The sequence below is a fragment of the Haemaphysalis longicornis genome, unplaced genomic scaffold (genome assembly GCF_048455015.1).
Source record: "Haemaphysalis longicornis isolate Haplotype H1 unplaced genomic scaffold, Haemaphysalis longicornis Haplotype H1 scaffold_7, whole genome shotgun sequence".
Lineage (NCBI taxonomy): Eukaryota > Metazoa > Arthropoda > Arachnida > Ixodida > Ixodidae > Haemaphysalis > Haemaphysalis longicornis.
The window spans coordinates 5,528,016-5,547,955 of record NW_027526422.1 but is presented as its reverse complement, the minus strand read 5'-3'; the positions used below and the strand labels follow the sequence as shown (position 1 = coordinate 5,547,955).

General features: G+C 51.5%; 1 protein-coding gene across 1 annotated transcript in view; it reads left to right on the top strand.

Annotated features, from left to right (window-relative positions):
- Positions 1 to 19,940, top strand: part of Chas (chascon) — an 81,944-nt gene that overhangs the window by 57,988 nt on the left and 4,016 nt on the right. The window contains exons 2-6 of the mRNA XM_077675787.1: positions 9,133 to 9,264; positions 9,828 to 9,858; positions 15,579 to 15,625; positions 17,737 to 17,859; positions 17,994 to 18,155. Of these exons, the coding sequence (XP_077531913.1) occupies positions 9,166 to 9,264; positions 9,828 to 9,858; positions 15,579 to 15,625; positions 17,737 to 17,859; positions 17,994 to 18,155 (462 nt within the window). The 5' untranslated portion in view covers positions 9,133 to 9,165. The remainder of the gene's footprint in view (positions 1 to 9,132; positions 9,265 to 9,827; positions 9,859 to 15,578; positions 15,626 to 17,736; positions 17,860 to 17,993; positions 18,156 to 19,940) is intronic.

Genomic DNA, 19,940 nt, shown 5'->3' with positions numbered 1-19,940 from the left:
CATTACTCCAAGTTTACATCAGGTCAGAGTGACGGTTACATTGCCACTCTGACAGCAGCAGCCTGTTCGGCCGAGATCTATACTGAACTAGATCCCCTCTCGACCGACCCCCGAGAAAACCCAACACTCCGGTTTTGATAACAAAAACCCCGCCTCCAAAAAGGGGGCGTACAAGAAAGAGAGAAAAACCCTTTAAACAATTAATAGAAACCCATTGATTGGCCACAGGAACCAGCCAATCACACATGTGTCCCCACCTGCGGTCACGTGACCCAACCCTCTCTCTTATGCACTCAAAGTGCGTTTCCCACGCACGCTGTTGCACCCGGCCAGAAAACACAAGACATCTGCGGCCTAAAGTGAGCCAACCATTACGTTCAGCGGGTGGCATCTGCACAAAAGCCAAGCCGAGGGCCCGGAGCGGTCCTCGCGCGGCTGACCTCCCTCCGCGCGGCGCCTCCCGCGACGCCGTGCGTCTGCGCACGCGGCGGGACAATGAGGGTTGCTAATTCCCTCCCAGACGAAGGGCGCCGCCGCCTGCCGCCAGTCCCACCGGAAGACGCGCTTCAGGCCCACTCAGTGGTCTCTGAGGCGATTGACCCGTCAACGACCAACGCCGCCGCCGGAGTCGAAGATTTTCCAAACCTACACCGCGCGCGCTTTCAACACTAAGAGATACGATAATCTGGCTTCCCGTCAGCTTGTTATGCCGAATGACCCAGCCACCTCCGACGCGACAGAGATACTCAGGCTAATTGCCCCCGTCCTTTGACACACAAATGGACGGGCACAACACACGCTCTCCGCGTCTCCAAACTTGGCGTCCGTGCGGCTACATGAAAGGAACACGGGAAAGCAGCTACCAGCGGAGGCGACGCGGATACATGAGCCCCCGGCGGCCTTAATTAATTACATGCGGAGCCCGAACTTAACAGTGGGTCGCATGGCCATTCCCTTTTTTCCTAATTATGTAGCTTATTTGAGCGAAGTTTACGTTAAAAGAGGTGTCAGTATGATTCTAACGAGGCAATTTTTTGAATGAACCAGACTTGTGTTTTCTCTTCATGTCTCCTTTAAGGATACATTGATGACAGTCAGGTTTAGCGAAAAGGGTCGACTGAGGATGCGGAGAGAAACATGTGAATGCGTAATGATACGGAATTGCGGGCGTAAACTCTTGTTGTGTTATAATGAATACTCTGTCACGATCCATGAATGAGAAAGAGGTCAGCTACTGTTCTCGGGCGGCTAACAAACAAAAAAACGTTGAGCTTGAGTTCGAATAGCATAATTGAGAGTACAGGAACCCGACATAGACGAATACGCATTGGTCATTTTCTCCAGTAGCTATGATATTATCTCATATCGCTCCTCACGAAGAGAATGGAAACGGTCAAGCTTAATCACATAAGCAGATAACGCCTATTGTAAAGGCGCGCGCGCCTTTGAACAAACGGACAATGGTGAAGTGTGGAGCGCAGTTTCCGCCAGCGCTGTTTAATGTGCCACTGCGTGCGGTGTGTGCTGATCTAGCCAACACCACCACGATTCTGAGGTCCTTTGCTTAATCTTTATCCCAGTCTTTTTCGTCGTGTCGTGTGGTGCCTAGCCTTTCTATCCGCCGTGATCTTAAAAGCCGCCCACCCGGACCGGAAGCTAACATATGCAGGATGCCTGTCAGTGCTCACACTGATTGGAGGCATTCTAAGCTATAGGAGATGTTGGGCTCCCGGTCTCATTAGACGTTTCGATTCCTTCTTTGCGGCCAGGCCTCCATTGTGAACCCTTCTTATATTGCTCTTAAGCTGCGCCAATGATGACGGGGGTTGACACCGAGTGGCCAGGGAGGTGCTTGAGAGTACCCCTCGGCGCCACGACCACTTTGTTGCGTCAATTTCAAGGAAAGGGTAAAAGAAAGGATAAAGCACAATGCGTATAGGCAAACCGGGTGTAAGGGACGCACGTCAAGCGCACGACTTTGCGATGGCCTCTGTCTGCAGCAACCGTATCTGCCGCATGCTGTTCCTCTCAGTTGCAGGCGAAAATGTCGCGGCTGCGTCGTCTGGTAAAGTAGGCTGCGCTGAAGCATCTTTCGCTTTTTGGAACAGAATTCAGCGCGCAGGAGGAGCTAGAATCAGTGTACCCCTTTTTCTTAAATGTATGTTCTGTTGGCCGGCAAAACGTCCTTGCAAATGCATCCCGATCAGAAACGCCATATTCCCGTTCCCCCACGGTTGGGGCGCCGCTGCACGAGTTGCTTCGAGGTTCGTAACCCATCCACGACTCGGTGGAGGCGAACTGTGAAAATACCCCGTGCACGGAGGCTTCCAAGCCCGTTAAATCGATTCAGCAGTTGTTGAAATCGCTTCCACGAAGGAAGCTGTGGATCGCATCACGGTCGTTGGCAGGACTTTGTCCTGAGTGGGGCAAACGTGTTGCATTGCGGATAGGAGGGAGGGGGCCATTGTTTCGGTGGGGCCTTTAAGGGGAGAGGGGTAAGCGCCCCACTTTCGCCCCCCTGCTGACGCCCATGGATCACATGCTGCTTTCAAAGCATGTAGTCCATCCACTGTTCATGTGATCCACACCCGCCGCGCTGTGTCAGTGGCTGAGGCGTCTTGCTGCTGAGCCCCAAAACGCGGGTTCAATCCCGGCCGCAGTGGCTGCAGTTCAGACTGAGACGAAAAACAAAAACGCCTGTGTGTCGAGATTTCGGGGTGCCTTAAAGATGCCCAGGTGGTTAAACATATTCGGGGTCCTCCAACTACGCCATGCCTCATAACTACGCCGTGCCCCCCCCCCCCCCCCCCCCTTTTTTTTTAAACCAAAATTCAGAAGAGCCTGGGGGAACGGACTACACGAGATTTGTCTTTTTTTCTCCTCGCCCAACTCTGGCGGATGTGTGCTGGTAATCGCTCTACCTGAAGGCATCCGCCCCCGAAGGCAGTTACCCAGTGACGACTCCTCTTTGGCTAACCTGCCTGTATAGGTGAAATCCCCTGCACAGGCAACACAGCCCAGTGTGTTAGATGTCAGAGATTCCGAGCAAGTCTCAAGGATAACGTCCTTTATGAGTTAAAAGAAAAGAGCACAAATAGCGAGCAGCGAAAGGAAATGAAAGGCCTACTAGAAGCTGACAGTTGAACCTGAAGTACCAAAAGGAGACCGGCGGTGTGACTGTGAGCACTTAGGTTTTCGATGCTTTGCTTCTAGTTTCTACTTGGTATGTCATAACAGGCGTCGCACCGGCGCTAGAAACAGCTGGAAGCAAGAGCGAGTTGAGCAACGCGCCGGTAACCGTAGAAAAATGGACGTCGTTCAGTTTAGTTGATGCTTAATAATACTTCGAGTGAGCTATGTATGCTATACGAAGTAAAAGGTAGATAATTTGGAATATTGCTACAGGATTGATGGGCAATGATGTATTTGAACTATTTTATAGAGACAATGAGACAATGACGAATAGAGCACAATATGACCAGATCTTTATTAAGTATACCGCTTTATGTCCTACCCGCCGCGGTGGCTCAGTGGCTAAGGCGTTGCGCTGCTGAGCACGAGGTCGCGGGTTCGATTCCCGGCCGCGGCAGCCGCTTTTCTGATGGAGGTGAAAAGCAAAAACGCCCGTGTGTACGAGATTTCGGCGCACGTTAAAGATCCCCAGGTGGTCAAAATTAATCCGGAGCCCTCCACTACGGCGCGCCTCATCGCCTGAGTTGCGTCGGCGCGTTATACCCCCACAATCAATCAATCAAATCAATCTTTAAGTCCTGCTTTCGCCGTTGAATAGCTGTTCACAGTACCAGAGTCCCTCAATTATTTTGAAGGGCTCTGACGGTACTAACCCCAGCGGTCAGCACGTGAAGACCGCGTGATCGCAGCTAATGACGCTTGGTACGGCTGACACGCTGGCACAGCACGCTGAAGCCAACGCCGCGTGTCCCGTAGTTGCGACAGCAACAACTACACACGCTGGAGGAGAATCATAACGGACACGCGCAAACAACCAGCAGGCCGGCCGCACTCGCAGCACTCACGCAAGAGAGCGGTCGAGCACTCACAGCGCCACTGATGTGCTTATTTTTCGACAGTTGACAGATCACTTCCCAGCCACGATTATAGAGGCCATAAATTTCGGTCCACGTGATCGATGCGAGCGTGGTGACAAATTGTAGAGGCATAGTCCTCTGGGAGGTGTTGCTCAAGCACCTTGTGCTTGCTCGCTACAGAGCAACACCAGCCCGAAAACAATACCCAAAATGTGGTATACCCATGCTTATTCCAGCTACGTGATTTGCTGTACGAATCTTAATCTAGCCATTACAAAGTCAGGTCTTCGGAATCCTGTTTTATTCTTTACACTTCAAGCGCAGATCGACGAAGAGCGTGGGGTGATGGACCAGTAGAACGGCGTTCGTCTAACCTGAGTGGCGTTGCGGTAGAAAGCGGTCCCCAGAGGTCCCCCCGATCGGCGATCGAGCGTGAGTACGGTCAGCCACGCGAGCCCTTCACGCCTCAGTGGAGCCCGAAAAGTCCGGCACCGAGCGGCAGGCGATCCCGCTCCGTTACGTAAGAAGACGGACCACCGCAAGGATGCGCACCACTGCGCCGGCCCGGAGGCTGAATGGGCCGATGGAACAAACAGCAAATATCGGGGACATTTTTCCAGGACAGAGAATCGCGATTCCCGCGCCTCCGCGTGTTCGGTGCCTCATTCGGGCGTGAACATTTCCAGCATGTTTGCGAGTTCAACACCCTGCGCGCGAGTGCATGGGGACACTCCGTTTCACTGCAATTGTTGCGTGTGCATGGAGACGTCACGTGTGCATTGTTAGCGACTTGGCCGCTTCCAAGGAAAGGAAGACGTGCCGTTTCATGCGCGTCACTTGGGCGATGCCACTTGCTCGTTTTCTCGCTACCCCGCAAAGCACCGGCTCTCCACTTTCCCGCCAACGGCGCATCCACGAACAATTTTTTCTACTAGGTAGGGACGTGCTGGCTCATCTGTTGCGTACAGAGAGAGAGAGAGAGAGAGAGAGAGAGAGAGAAACTCTTCAGAGGAAAACGCAGAGAGGTTTGCCGACATTCTACTCTGCTGGGAAAGGAGGTGAGGGAAAAAATGTATTAGGTGTTGTTAAGGAGAGTAGCAGTACAGAAAAAAAATAAAATACGGTCGAATACATGTGTCGTGCATTCGTCCTTAAGTTAGTGTTCGCCTTAAGTTAGCATCGGTTCAGTCGTCCCTGCTGCCGCCCAGAAAGCCTCTTTACACGCATGGGATAAGTGTCTTGAGCACAAAAACTTCTATGCCTTGCCTGCAGCGCCTGGAATCGACAAACAAACAAACAAACAAAGCGCCTGGGCCCTAAGACAATCCCGTGGTCCAGCTTCCCCACAAAGCACTCGAACGACCAACCCATGCAGCAAACCAAGCGAATTCGGCGAACGACCCCAAGGTGCATAGCTCCTTGACTCAAAGGCGTGATCTGCGCTGTGGGACTGCGCAGTGAAGAACGTCACGCTTGCATTGCGTGATGCCACAGCGCAAACGGGTTTTTTCGGTGTCGCCGAAATTTCATGCCGGGGGCATGAATGGTCAGTCGAGTGCGTTGTGGTGAAGCTGAACGCCGGGAGTGTCTCGCGCGCGTTTCTTTGCGGTTGTGCACGCGTGCGGGTAGGAGGACGCTCTGTACATAACTTTCTCTCTCCCTCCTCCGAACTCGGATACCAACCAAGCCCCACCCAGGTCGCTACAACCCCCATCAAGCAAGACATCCTCAAGCACATACAGGTGGCACCCATTCCACGGCACATGGACAAAGAAAGGAATCCATCTCGACGACAAATTAGAGCGGCATTTTATTCAAAGAAGGTTGTCAGAGATCCCCACCAAAAACACATATTCACGGATGCAGCCAAGAGAGGACCTATGTGTGGAATAGCCTATACGAACCTCAAAGAAGACGAATGCTCAATGCACACCAGCTGTACCACTCCGGAAGAAGCTGAAATGCTAGCCATAGCACTCGCAATTGGCCAAACGACGACCCCCACCACAGTTACAAATATTTACACGGACTCCAAGAAGGCATGTCACCTACTTGCAAGCGGAATCACCTTTCCATCTGCACTGCAACTTTTAGCCACAGGAAGAGGACAGGCCAGAATTCACTGGGTACCTGGGCACATGGGATTAGCTGGGAACGAACGAGCCAATCAACTCGCCCGTGAAGCACTCATCCGGGCTCCCGCTGACCATGTATGTACCCTGAAATCCCACCCCCAACGTCGTATCAAAATGAGACAGTACCTCCACGAGAGGATGGAGTATCCACCCCCCCCCCCCCATCCTTTGTTGGACAGAGAAGAACAAACACTACTCAGACAAGCACAAACAAACACACTACAAACTCCGGCATGGTTACACCGCCTAAGGCATGGCACCACCTGCCCACCGCCCCAGTGCAGCCACTGCAACGCCACACTTAACCAAGAACATATATTGTGGGGATGCACTAACACCTCAGCACTCAGAACACATCACACTAAGGAGTGGCTGGCTACCGCCTGCAATCACCAAGATCAACGGGACCTGGTGGCTTTCATCCGAAGTGCTACCAGCAGCTGCCTGGACGGAGGCGGCTGACGGATGCCACCCCAACCACTGCGATAATAGACAAAAATAAAGTTTTCTCTCTCTCTCTCTCTCTCTCTCTCTCTCTCTCTCTCTCTCTCTCTATGGGGTGCAGCACGGCTGTCCTTAAGCAAGAAATTGTCCGCATGCCCTCACCACGACGGGCGTCGTCAGCGTCGTCAGGCGTGTCTCCAAATGCGATCCCGGTGACCAACAGGGCCGTTCCGCTCCTCACGCATCACACGAGACACGGGCGCGCAGGCAGGCGCGCTTTTTTTGGCCGCAGCTCTGCTGGTGCTTTCAGCAGTAAAACACTCGCCTAAATAAATACAAGGAGGGTGTGCTTCCTCCTCGGAGCCGTCCCATTCTGTGATGAACTGGCCGCTATAAAGGGAAACAAACAAACAAAAAATTCAGGGAGTTACTTAGGACTGCTTACTTGTTGGATTGCGAAAGCATTGCATTTTGTTTCAAGCTGTGCGATGTGTCGTGGTCATGTCCTCTTCGGTTGCGGCTGTTTTCGTCCCGAGGGAGGTGCACATGTCTGGCGCGTTATCTTCACGCCGTAACGATTGCAGCGGTGTCGGCTAGTGATGGTTTTGACTGCGGCGAGCGCCTGCCTCTTTGCTCTCAGTGAGTAATTAGTTTGCTTTGCTGCTCTATAATTAATGTGCTCTAATTATTCCTGTGGGCCTCTATACCCGTCTTTAACGCTCGTATTTAAGTCGGTGGCCACACTGCCTTCCCTAGGTCCACCTTTTGTGTGCTCAAGCGCCCATGAAGGGGATGCGTTTCTTACTCATATTCCGTAGGACCTGGGTTCGAATCCTGGACCTCCTTAATTTTTTTTATTTGCTTTTATTCTGTCGTGCGGTCGGCCAGCTATCAAACCTTATCTTTCGGTCACGCCGGCTCTGGACGCCGCATTTTCGCTCAATGGGGCGTTTAGTGCTTTGGCACTAAAACGTAGGAATAGCGCGTTCTCACTGGCCCCGGTCTTGGAATCTCAAGCGACTGCTCGACGCGAAGAACCACCTGCGCTGTCAATACCATCAGCTGCAGCTTTGCGAGCATAGCCTAGAATTCGAATTTAGCGTGCGCTGCATACTTAGACGACTGACAGGGATACGTTGGTGCGCAAACTTGGAAATGGTTTATTGGAAGTGTTGATCGTTGCATACGGGCATTCCGTGGGGCAGTGTGTGGCACAATTCCTGTGGAACAGATTGAAGGATGGGACATGAGCACTTGCATGTGCGATTTTGTCTTCTGCAGCATTGAGATCTCTCTTTGAATGAATGATAGTCACACAGGCACAAGGCCAATGCGCCGACCGAGAATAGCCCTCACCGATAAGGGAGATTTGCATATCGAAACCAGTGAAGCGGGTTGATGAAAAACACGGGATTTTCACGGCCGACCTTTAACGCCGGGAATTTTCGGTCATGACCGCGGGGCCAAATGAAGTGTGATGCGGTGCACGACGTTAGCGGGCCGCTGGGCCGTCGTCCAGCGGCTGCCGCGCACTGTGCCGAAGGGGGACAAGGATCGCCGGTGGGCGTCTTGGCCGCACGGAGGCGGCCAAGGCTGCCGCCGTGCTCGCCACCGGACAATGCGGGCCGGCCACGACGCCTCCCGGACGCTTAGGGCGAGCACGCCTCCGCCGCAGCCTAATCCGCGCAGGCAGGCTGTAAAAACACACGGCCACCGAAGGCGGACCCGCGCGAAGGCTAACTTAATTGCATTTCTCCGCCATGGCGGTGGTGGACCGTAAAACAATGAAGGCGCTCAAATGGGGAAACTGCCTTTTTATAATCAACCTTGCAAGCGGCTCGTCGATACTTGATCGATCGAAGTGCAAAATTTTCCTAATGCCTTGCTTCAACTGCCCGGCTCTTGTTGGAACGCGGCCATTTGGTTTGGCTGCGCTCTTGAAGCCAAAATCGTCTCCTTCAGTTCATCTTTCCTGATTGCGACTTAATCGCGTAGGCAACTTGTGCAAGCCGGTGTGATTTGTGGCGGTATTCTCGCGTTTTGTCCGTTTTGTGTCCGTTTCAAAAGTGTCCGTTTTGAGCAGGCCATGATTGGCTAAAAGCGAACACCCGGATGTGACGCCATGCAAGCACGGCGGAGCAGCGGAGCTATGGGCAGCGGCTTCTCGGAGCAGACGATTTGGAGCAGACGATTTTTCGTCGCCTTGTTGTTGGTTCGCTGGCGGAACAATAAACACATAAATGATAGGTTTCGTCATTTAAACAGTGTTTACAAGAACAGTTGCGCAAAAGTCAACCCAAAGCCCGCCTACAACTGGAAGTACGTCACGATAAAATGACGTTTTCAAAACGGACACGGACATCGGAAGGAAATGCGCAAACGACAGTGTGATTTTCTCTTTCTGTCTGCACCAACGTTTGCGCATTTCCTTCGCGCGTGTCTAGTACGTGACAACACATCAACTTAAACTTTAACTTGGCCTTTTCGCTCTCTATCGTTCGCAGTATCGGAGGCGACGCAATTCCTGGCAGGCAGCCATGCCGTCAGACGGAAGCGGACGGGTCCGGTCCCCCGAGGCCGGCTCCAGCAACCGAGTTGTGACCCGGAGGTTCATCTCAAGCCCTGCTCCACTTGCCGTGAGTAATGCCCGTATACATGACACGCGCGGTGGGAACGAAGTTCCGGCGGGTCAGTTGGTGCACGGCTCAACCCTGTGCATACACCGTCGCTGACCGGAAGCGTGATCCAGGTTGCAGTGACAGATAGAAGCAGGAAAGCAAGCGCCCGGCATGTACATAGTTTGAAGCCTAAAATAACGTCGAATTTTTCTTGTAGTATCAGACGTTGCTTTTAAGCGTATCAATGCACATATTTGCCATTGAAGACGGCGAAAAAATATTCCTCGTCTATCATTTTGAAACTAACGGATATATGTTTCGCGTATACCTGTTTCGACATTTCGACGCGCTGTAATTGACACACAGTGTGACTCTTGCATCGATTGTTATATTTGTAACGTCACTTTATCATAACCAGGATATAATCACCTTACAACACTCGCCAGACCTGGTGTCGTTTTCCTGTGTTTTTATTTCCCTAAGTTTTGTCGTTCTTTTCTTTGCACGAAAGGCTGCTACATAAAACAGCGTGCAATAATCATGCACAATTCTCACACCATTTTGTTTCTCTATTCCAACAGGACACCGACATTATATCAAACACTAAGCGAGGTAAGTGTGCTTAAATTTTCGGCCATTTTTACGCCTTGAAGCATAGATGAAATATGACCGACCATAGAAAAAATACCAAAACTGTATACCGCACGCTGAGTCTCGCCCCACGTGCCAGCGCCCGCATGGTTACCATTCGCGTTACGAGTAGAATAAGGAAGTCCGTCCATAGAAGTGGACCTGTGATTATGCCCGTTTTTTTCATTCACGCACGCGTTTATAGAAGCCAATTGGAACCCAGGGGGAGTCAGAGAGAGTACAGTTCTCGGCTTCACACATTAGAAAAAGCCTCGCACATGTGCACAGCGCATCTCACAAGAGCTCTCTGAAGCACGTCAACCGGGCGTCCTAACAGCTTGCATAACTCCTTCACGTACAGCAAATTACGGGATATCATGGAGTCATGTCAAATGTGAGCTCATACTTATGAACGTCACGCAAAAAGACAAAGAAGACGATCGAAGGTGCTTGGAAAACGCGAAGTTCGCTAAGCGAGGTGCCAGTTCCGGACGACTGTGGCACGGCTGAGGACCGCCTTGACGCGAGCACGATAGGTCGCACCTGCCCCGCCGTCATTTAGGGCAGCCGACGAGGGCGCACCCCGGCACGGCTGGGAAAAACAATGGACTCGCAGTGACTGCGGCAGCAAGAAGTGCCTTCTAGGTGGAGAGAAAGCCCCAGGAGTTCCGCCAGCGTAACGGCGATGAACCACATCGTTCTGACTCCTCTTAATCGTGAAAGTTAAAATGGAAATGTCACTAGAGTGCGATAAGGCGTGTTACATGACGAGGATGCACTGGCAGGGAGGCGGTTCGAAGGCTTTGCTCTTATGTGGGCGGCGTTGGCTCGGCTCGCCCAATGCCGCCCAAGGACGCAAGCGGCGTGTTCGTCCGTCGGCGATAATGCAGCGAGTTTCTTTTTCGCTCGGGGCACTGCCTCGGCTTCACGGCATATAACCTGCGCACTGCGGTGAAGCTAGCGCCACCACCGAAATGACTACGAGGCGGTACAGCACTGGAACGGGGTTAGACTGTTTCAGTGTGATTGCTTTGCAGAAGGAAAAGGGAAGCCTATACGAAAAAAACAAGAGGAAGATATAAACAGATAAAACTTGCGCTCGTTGCTTTTGCGTTTATCTAGCACAGCAGCCCTGTATTTTGCGATTTGTAGTCCTTAAGCAATAAGTAATTTTCACGGGTAAGTTTTATATTCCACAGTTATCATGACTAAACTCGGTCAGATCCTATTTTTTTTCGTGTTTTATTTTTAGGGCAGGCGCACCCGGTGGGAAAACTAAAGAAACAAAGACCTCGCCTACACCAGATGTTTACAAATGCCGTTAAAGGTCAACCAGTGTTCCAATTTTTGTCGCTATTGGGGAGCAACGTTTCGGAAGGAATACCCCAGGGTTGAGGAAAGCCGCTTGCATTGCCTCCACAGGACCGCAGGACAAGCGCGTGAAACGTCGGCGCGAATTTCAACCTTCCTCACAGCGGGACGTCACAAAAATTCGGGGGTGGGAGGAAGAGGGGGGGGGGGGGGGGGCGGCTGCCGGATGCGGAAGTTTAAGTAACCTATGGCTAGGCTAATTACACAACTGCACACATTTGGAAGGCACTGGTTTGCTTCCAGCGGCCAGCCCGTTCGCGTTCGGCGATTTTAAGGACGACGGCCGAGTCGTAAAAAGAAAATGCCACATGGGGCGTCACTGCAGATAGCGATCTCCAGACGGTCTTGAAGAGTCACGGCGCTTGTCGCAGTCGAGAGCGGGACATGCAGCGCCGGCAGACACGCCAGAAAGACACAAATACCGGCTGCTACTCCAACCCGCACGGCTCTCGGACGTGCCGGACTGCTGCACCCTTCGCCGAATCGCGAACACTGGGGCAGCGGGTTTTGCGACGGGTTTTGCAGGCGACTCGTGACCGGAATTCTGTCGGCGCCTCCTGCAAGCAGTGCTCTGCTGATAAATTGCAGCGGTGGGCAGCGTGGTAGCGAAGATGGTCGTGCGTAAATTGACGCTTACGTGCCCCGCATACTGCGAAAGAACGCCGCTTAGGGAAATGTATGCTTTTTCTATTGCGGGAGGAGACTAGAACGTACATCCGGCACTTGTTTGATATGTACACTCCTTTGATTCTTTTTGCTAATCAAAAATGGGCTCCCAACCGTATTCACTTACCTTTGGAAAAATCAACCCTTCCGCATATTCAAATATTAAAACTCCGGTTAATGCCAGACAGAATTGCACAAGGCGACATAAAAAAACACAAAGTGGGACGGGTTTATTCTTGTTGCCAGTTGGAACATGCGTACTTGCTTTCATTAGTTTGACCACGCGGTTAGTGCCTTCTCTTGTTGACAGGCAAGTGGAGCTGTAAATCTGTTAATTGTGGCAATATCATGTAGTCTAACTAATGAAATGCACCATTTAGCTAAGGGAAGTATATGACGCTTTTGTTTGTTTTTAAGTGGGGAAAATAGGAAAGAAAAAAAAATTCCCGCGCCTTCCCGCGAGGGGAACACGAGTAAATGCAGAGCATTGGGGCCTCAGTACTGATTGAAGGCAGTGTTGCTTCCATCGCTTCTTCCGTGATGCTGGAGTAGCAGACACGAGTAAACGTGGGCACGAGCGTCAACCAAGGAAGGAAGGAGCAACGCAGTGACTGAAACACGAGCGACCGCTAGCCGCTATATTTGCAGCGCGCGCAGTAGAGGGAAAGCAGTACGGGGGGGAGAGCGCGCATGCGCAAGCAGCGCGCGCCCTTCCACGCCCCACCGCGCTGCTATCACGCACCTGTTACGCCGAGACCGCGACGGAGCGAACGGGCTGACTATGACGCATGCGCGCGCCAGCTGCTATTGAGAGAGAGGAGGGAAGGAGAGGCGCACCTGCTGCGGACGCGAAACTGTTGACACCGTCCGACGCAGCAACAGGCGAGGCTAAGAAATGTTCTGCATTTAAAAACGGATGCGTAAGTTTTAGAGCGCAGCTCTTAAGCGCCCGCTGCTGTCGTTTAGCGTCGCCGTCGGCCTCGTTGTGACCGAGCGAACGAAGTAGACGCCGAAGATAGACGGGATAGAACGACCAGGAAAGCAGAAGAGGAACTTATGGCGAGAGTGTGAGGGGGAGGGCGGTCTGCCGAGGCCGCGCCAGACATGCTCGGTGGCGACGCGCTGCGAGATAAGGCTGCAGGGCAGCGCGTGCCGTCGCGCGTTCGACGATGGCGCGAAGAAAATGCTGCGTCGGCCGCTGCAGCTAAACGAGCTGCCCGAGCGAAGGCTCAGCGCTGCCGACGCCAGAATCCATAGGTGCACGTCGCTGAAGCAGCTGTTATGCGCCATCGACGAGAACGCTGTGCAGTTCGCGCCGCCGACGCAGAGACTTACAGTCCCCGCCCAAAAACACAAGTCTGCTTGAAATTCTTCGCTTCAACATGTTTTGCGAAGTCAAAAAAGCCAAACAGCTGCGCTCAAATATTGCATCAGGGAGTACCGTTCTTGCCAGCCAATTTTTTTAACTCCTGGTACAATAATCCGGCAACGGCCAGTGGTTTATGATCTGACATTGTGATATCTCAGCCCTGTAAATTGACTGTTAGCACATTTCTTGTTTTTACTTTTCTTTTGGTTGGACCCGAATCGCAAGAGAAAAATCCGCGTGCTTGAAAGCTGCTAATTGTTCCCCGGCCGGCCTACCACGAATGCCACCGCAGCCGACCGCCAAATCCTGCATGCATACATATTTATAGGATGGTGAGAGGGGAAACAACTTTTTGACCCATCTGTTGTTTTGAACAAGAAAGCAAACTCAGGACTTGAGTTACAGACACTAAACTTTTCAGTGTGAATAAACGATATTTTTAACATTCTTGACCGTCCGCCTAGGTGCGCGGACTCTATCCTCCAATATCCACAGATAAATTATCCGTCGTGTTTTGCAAGCAAGCGCTCGCATCGCTTGGATGGATGCATGCACCGCGGTTAAAGCGGTGCGGGCGGCTACGTGGCGCCCTAGGCGAGCTAATAATTGCTCCGCTCTGAAGACTGTTTAGGAGCGATTACTAAAGACCTACTGGCATGCGCACTTGACGTTAATTGAGAGGGACGGCAGCAGCTAGCGGCCACAGGCAGGGAGGGCATGCGCTGGGGTATTCTATTGATACAAGATCAGATGCAGTTGCGGTTTTGTTTCGCAAAATGGAAGGTCATTCATTGCGCGTCTAGGGTGGTCCAAGGGAAAGTGAAGTGATCGGTGAGAGCTTGTTACTCTTTCTCTCGCAACGGCTTTTTTTTTTTTGTCCTGCGGTGGTATAGCAACCGCAGCAATGAACCTTACTCGTCGTTCGTTTACAAAGAAGAAGAAGAAGAAGAAGAAGAAGAAGAAGAAGAAGAAAAGCTGCTGAATACTCACTCACCTAGCACTAAATGACAACACTTCATCTTTTCTTTCCTTTATATTTTTCTTCTTGGGTAGACATAGTTGCGGTCACTTCAAGCGTTGCTGTCATCACCACACCGCTTAGGTCCTCGATATGATCAGTTCTGGAGACGCACCGGCGCTTCTCCGGCGCCTAATCAGCGCGAGTTCTGAGGCAAGAGATAGACAATCTTTGATTACAGTTATACGCTGCATGCTTCACCACTCCGCAGATTTCACGTTAGTGGAGATGGCCTGGGATTTTTTGAACTTCTCCTGACCTACGTGCAAAACAGCGCCCGTGCTCTTCTTGACGTCAGCCGTTCGAAGCCACTTTAACTACTTCTTTTCGCGTTAGCTACCCCTCTCTTCCCCACATCCTCCTTCACTCCCCCGACACCCCGTTACCCAACCAGTAATGTTCTGCGGGCAGTGGCAGAGCGCGACGGGCGTTTTGAGATGGGGCAGTGCCATGTTTGGAAAGGGAAGAGGGCATTGACTCGTTGAGTGAAAGTCATAGGAGATGGCGACACCCCCCCTCCTTTGTTTTGTTTTTCTGTCCTCAGCTGGAACCATCACAGTTACCTTTTTGTCATGGCGACAGTAGCGGTTCCTGCTTACGATATGATTCAGAAGGACGGGAGGGGGAGGTTTGTAACTGAACACATGCGGCACTGCTTACTGTACGAAGAAAGAATGTAGCCACAGTACTTGGCGACGTTTGTCACCATGGTCGGCGGCCAATTAGTGCCACAAATAGGAAGCAGTAAGAGAGAGAGGGAAAAGAGCGTGTACACGCTTATCGTCTAATGACGCGATCCAACTGCAGATTGGGTAATTGGTGCAATCGAATCGAGACAAAAACGAAATGCCCGCCGGGTAGCCCCTTAAGTGTGTTGGCATGCAGCCTCGTTGCAATGCTTCTGCCAGATTGACATTCATTGCCCGATGCCCGACGGGTAGCACATCCAAGAGCGACAAGCGGGTCGGTGACTTCGTGCCTACGCGAGAGCGCCGCACGAAAGCGAGATCGCGCCGTCGTCGAGGAGGAAAGAGACGACTCTTTCGGGCGTCGGCGCCGAGGTCTGGCGCGTGTGTCATCCTCGTTGCGCGAGCAACACAATGGGTGGCGATCCGGCCAAGCGTAACTTGCAGAGCGCATTATTGAACGCTGTGTGACCACGCCGACAGTCTGTCCGCAGCACTGTGTACCCGTGTTTACGACGCAGTAGTTCTTGATTTCCCAGAGGCTTAGCTGCCGCCTCTCGCTTAACTCGGCCTGTACCGATGTATTTTTCAGAGGAATGGACGACATCCAAGAAAGTCGTCAACCACAAGACTCGCCAGGTGAGAAGGAAAGGTAGCAATTTACGAAGATAGAAAATGGATTATGTTATTAGGTACCAGAGTAGAGCGATGTTGTTATTCTCGTAGAATGATTATCGTCCTAAACATCACCACAGAAGTGTGGAGGACTTCTATTTTTTACGTATGCCAAGTCGATTAACAAAGCTTCTTTCTCCACGTAGCGCTCATTGGGAAATGCATGATCGACATGTTTGTAACCACGACCTAAATTCTTTTTGTTGTTTTGTGCGGTTTTCGTTTTTTTTTTTTTTCATTTGTATGGACTTCAGGTGCGTGTAATTGACGTACAGATGAAATCGCACTATAATGGAATGCTTAAATTTCTACTGCCTGTGAGGTAAACAGATCATTCTTTTTTTTCATTTCTAGCTGTAATTCTGCCCACTCTATGAACACATACACAAGCTGCGGACTTTTCAAATAATTTAAAGCTGCGAACGTAAGGTATTTTTTATGTTTATAATAACTCGCGAAGCACGATTTCATCAACAACGAATGGAATGGGCTGGTAATGAAGCAGCAGCTACCGTGAGTGAACGAGAGGCAGCCCAGTAGCCGCCGCCCATGTTTTGCGAGCAGGGGCCACTATGTATACGCGCATAATGAAAGTGTATAAAACAAAATAAAATAAAAACAAGCTGTGAAGAATACCAGATACCAAACCCAGTTGCTAGGTTTCTGGTCACTGAGTATTCCCAGCAGTCATTCTGTATTCCCGGACCAAAAGCTAAGTCCAACTGTGACGTGTTTATCAACGAAGGTTCGGATAATACGTTTTTCCGGATCACACTACTTCGTGTGCACTCCTCTGAAAAACGTCCCTATGAGTTTGTAGCATATATCGTTTATTAGAAGATGTGTGTTGTTTAAAGGGCGTGATAATGATGAAAACAACTGACAACGTGCTTCGAGGCAACGAAAAATAATCAAGCAAGAATACCATGGTGGGTATACCCTTAGGAAAGCAATCACAGCTGCCCAGTTTTTCGAGGCAACGACTCTCAAAAGTAGCTCAAAGGGCCGTGATAATTTTTGAAACACAAGCAAAACTGGATATATTCGTATATTCACAGCCCATTCAACGCACCTCTTTGTGCGGGAGCGCGGCGTAACGAAAACATTCTCGCCATGACGGCGGAAGAGAGTCGTTTAGGCTCCAAATATCCCGCCAACGCATTATGTGCGACTGATAAAAGCTCGTTTTTCACAAGGCGTACAACGGCCGATCGAAACCTATATTTCCCTTCTCACCGCAGCGTAATGAAAACGTTGCGAAATACAAGCACTGGGATGTCCATCGCGATGTCTTTAGGTAGCGCTCGCTCTTCGACCTTCTTTCGACGTTATTTGTACCAATGACGTTCTTTGTACCAATGAAACCATGTAAGAATAGCGCTCAGCTGTACTTTACGGGCGCCCTTCAAACCACCATATGGTTGGAAGGAGAAGAAGGAGGAGAGAAACGTTTATTGGAGCGGAAAGTGCTATTGTGGGTGGCCTTCCTGGTCCGGATAGCCGCGAGTCGTGGCAGGTGCTCTTGCCCGAGACACGAGGTTAACCTGCGTCTCTAGCAGGCAGCTGGTCAGCTCGCACTCCCACTGCTCCAGGGAGGGGGAAGGGACGGGATTTGGGTGGTACGGGCAAGCCCAGACAAGGTGGTATGTGGTGTTGGGGGTTTTACAGGATGGGCATTCGTGGGGATACATGGTTGGTGATATGTTGTGTAGAATTGTTGTGTTGTAGTATGTCTGGGTTTGTAGTCGTCGCCAAAGGCGTGCGTCGTTGGTGTTGAGAGATGGGTGAGGAGGAGGGTAGACGAGGCGATTTCGACGGTAGTGGTACAAGATGTCTGTGTAACGACTCGGAACTGGGGGGTGATTGAGGGATTCCGGTGGGTCTAAGAGTTCCGAATTTGCCATGTCGGCGCATAATACTGACATATAAGCAGTCTATAAGGTTCTACGTTCGCTGGAAAGAAAGAACGCTGTTCCCCTGGAAGGATGAGAAAAAAGGTCCACCTTACGGTGCTATGCTAGTCAAGCATGATTCTTATCGATGATACGATGGCGCCGCCACGGCGAATCGCGCAGACCGAAACGAGGGTGCAGCGACAGCTCGTTCTCGAAGATGGCAAGATCATCGCCGACACGGGCCCGCAGATCACGACTAGGACCACGGAGGACAACAAGGTCGAGGAGTCCGAAGACACACAGGTGAGTGATTGATTGATTGATTCGCGATTGGTATGGGTTTGGGATGTGCGGCTTGTAACGGGTCCAAACTTGTAACGGGTAATTGCCCCAAGAAACAACGCGCTCTTTTTATCCGCTCCTCTTGCCCCGAGCAGCACAGGAAGACGGGCGACGAGGACACCCCCGACGGCTACGTGCCCGTGCCGGGCTCCGAGCGCGTGGTGTGCGAGAAGACCGAGTCCCACCAGGTGACCAAGGAGACCAAGGAGGAGAACATGAAGATGCACGACGAGAACTTCAAGGAGCTCCGAGGACCCGTACGTGCACGAGGAGGTCCCGGCCCTCGCACGCTTCTGTCCTTCTTCCGCCGCATGTAAACGTGCAAACTCGGAGCTTTCGGTTGCTTAAAATGTTCTTGCGACGATTTTACTTTGTCTCGCAAAGGTCAATGACAGAGGGACGACTGCCGTCTTTCGATCGTTTATTATCGATTACACTGCGAAACCTCCCGAGTTCAGAATGCTGCCAGCGAAATTTGATAGCAGAAGGCTGAGTCACGCACAATCACAATGGAGAGTTTTAGCTGACCGCTTTCGACGGTCCGCTCCGGTACCGGCGGCCCGCTCAGCGCGACCGGAGCCAATGCCGTTCACGGCCCAGCGCGCCACGCATGCGCAAAGGCGCTCCCGCTTGCTATCGGAGCTTAGCGGACGGTGAAAAACGGTCAGCTAAAACTCGCTAATATCGTGTGACGTGTAGGGAAGCGGCATGACAGCGTCATTTTTGGAAGCGCATTCTCGCCAGCGGACTGGCCAGTACAACAAATGGGCCTGCCTTGATGAAAGCAAGCTGCCGCTAGAGACTGACAGTAGCAGAGAATTTCCGTAAACGCAGCGATTCTAGAAGAGACGCCGCAGCAACCTACCCAGGCAGTGAAGCGTCGTGGCTGCCACTCTGTAAACCTCGCCAAACTGACATAGTTCGCCCGAAAAGTGTAGCTGCCGGATGGCGTACCAGGGGTAAGCACTTCGAACGCCGTTTGGACACATGAGTACCATACATCCTAGAAATATAAAACATGAATAATAAAGTTATGCGTGAGACTCCTCCCCCCCCCCCAAAAAAAAATAATAATAATAATCACGAACCGCAAGCAACTTATCCATGATGCCTTTAATAAAATGGGGGAATTACCCTCGTGCATTATTGCACCTGCGTCAAGTATGGGGCTTACCTACGTCAAGGCTTGCGTCAAGTGCGAGGCTTACTCTGGTATTGCTTCCTCCCCTCGAGCCTCCAGTGGAGGAGGTCCTTGAAAGCGATTTGCCCATGCATAAGCATTGCGGAATCCTCCCCTCAGCCGAGTGGAGGGAGCAAATGGAGTGGGGGAGGGGCTCAAAATACGGCCCTTAATCTCCATTTCGGCATATTTAACAACCATAAAGGTGGCATCAAAACCACCGCGACAAAGACGCAGGCCCAGCATCGTGCCCAGCAACGTTGCAAGCATTAAAACACAAGGGTATAGCCTCTAGAAATGTTGGCAACATGATGGCATTACGCCACCTACATCTGGACCTGAAGAATGCAGTGTTACATTAAGGGTGAAAGACATTCGCTTCTTATATAATGGGGGTCGTCGAACCTGCTAATCTCATTAAACATTCACCGATAGCCGCGCAATTCTTGTTCTGTGGGCGGATGAACTGGTTGAGCGCAAGAGAGAAATGACCCCCTGTCGTATCTTCCTTTGACCTTACAACGAGACTCAATACGCTAAATTTGTAATCTAATATAATTTGTAGCTGACTTAATGACAGCGCCTTCTGTCCTCCCGCTCCTGGCAATCTACTCGTTCACTCTCTACCCCTAAGGGGACCCGTCGCGTTGGCTTCTGGAATCACGTTTCCAGGCCCGTGCGAGTAACCTGCGGTAGCCTGAGGCCCGTTGCGTTATTTTCAGCGAGCCTACTTCGAGCCTTGCTAGTGGACAGTCGCATTGCCCTGTGCGTGGACGGCCGTTCCGATGCCCGTCGTATTGATAGAGCATCCTTATTTATCTATAGCTACCGAAGGGCTAACGGGCAGCTGCCGCTGTCATTG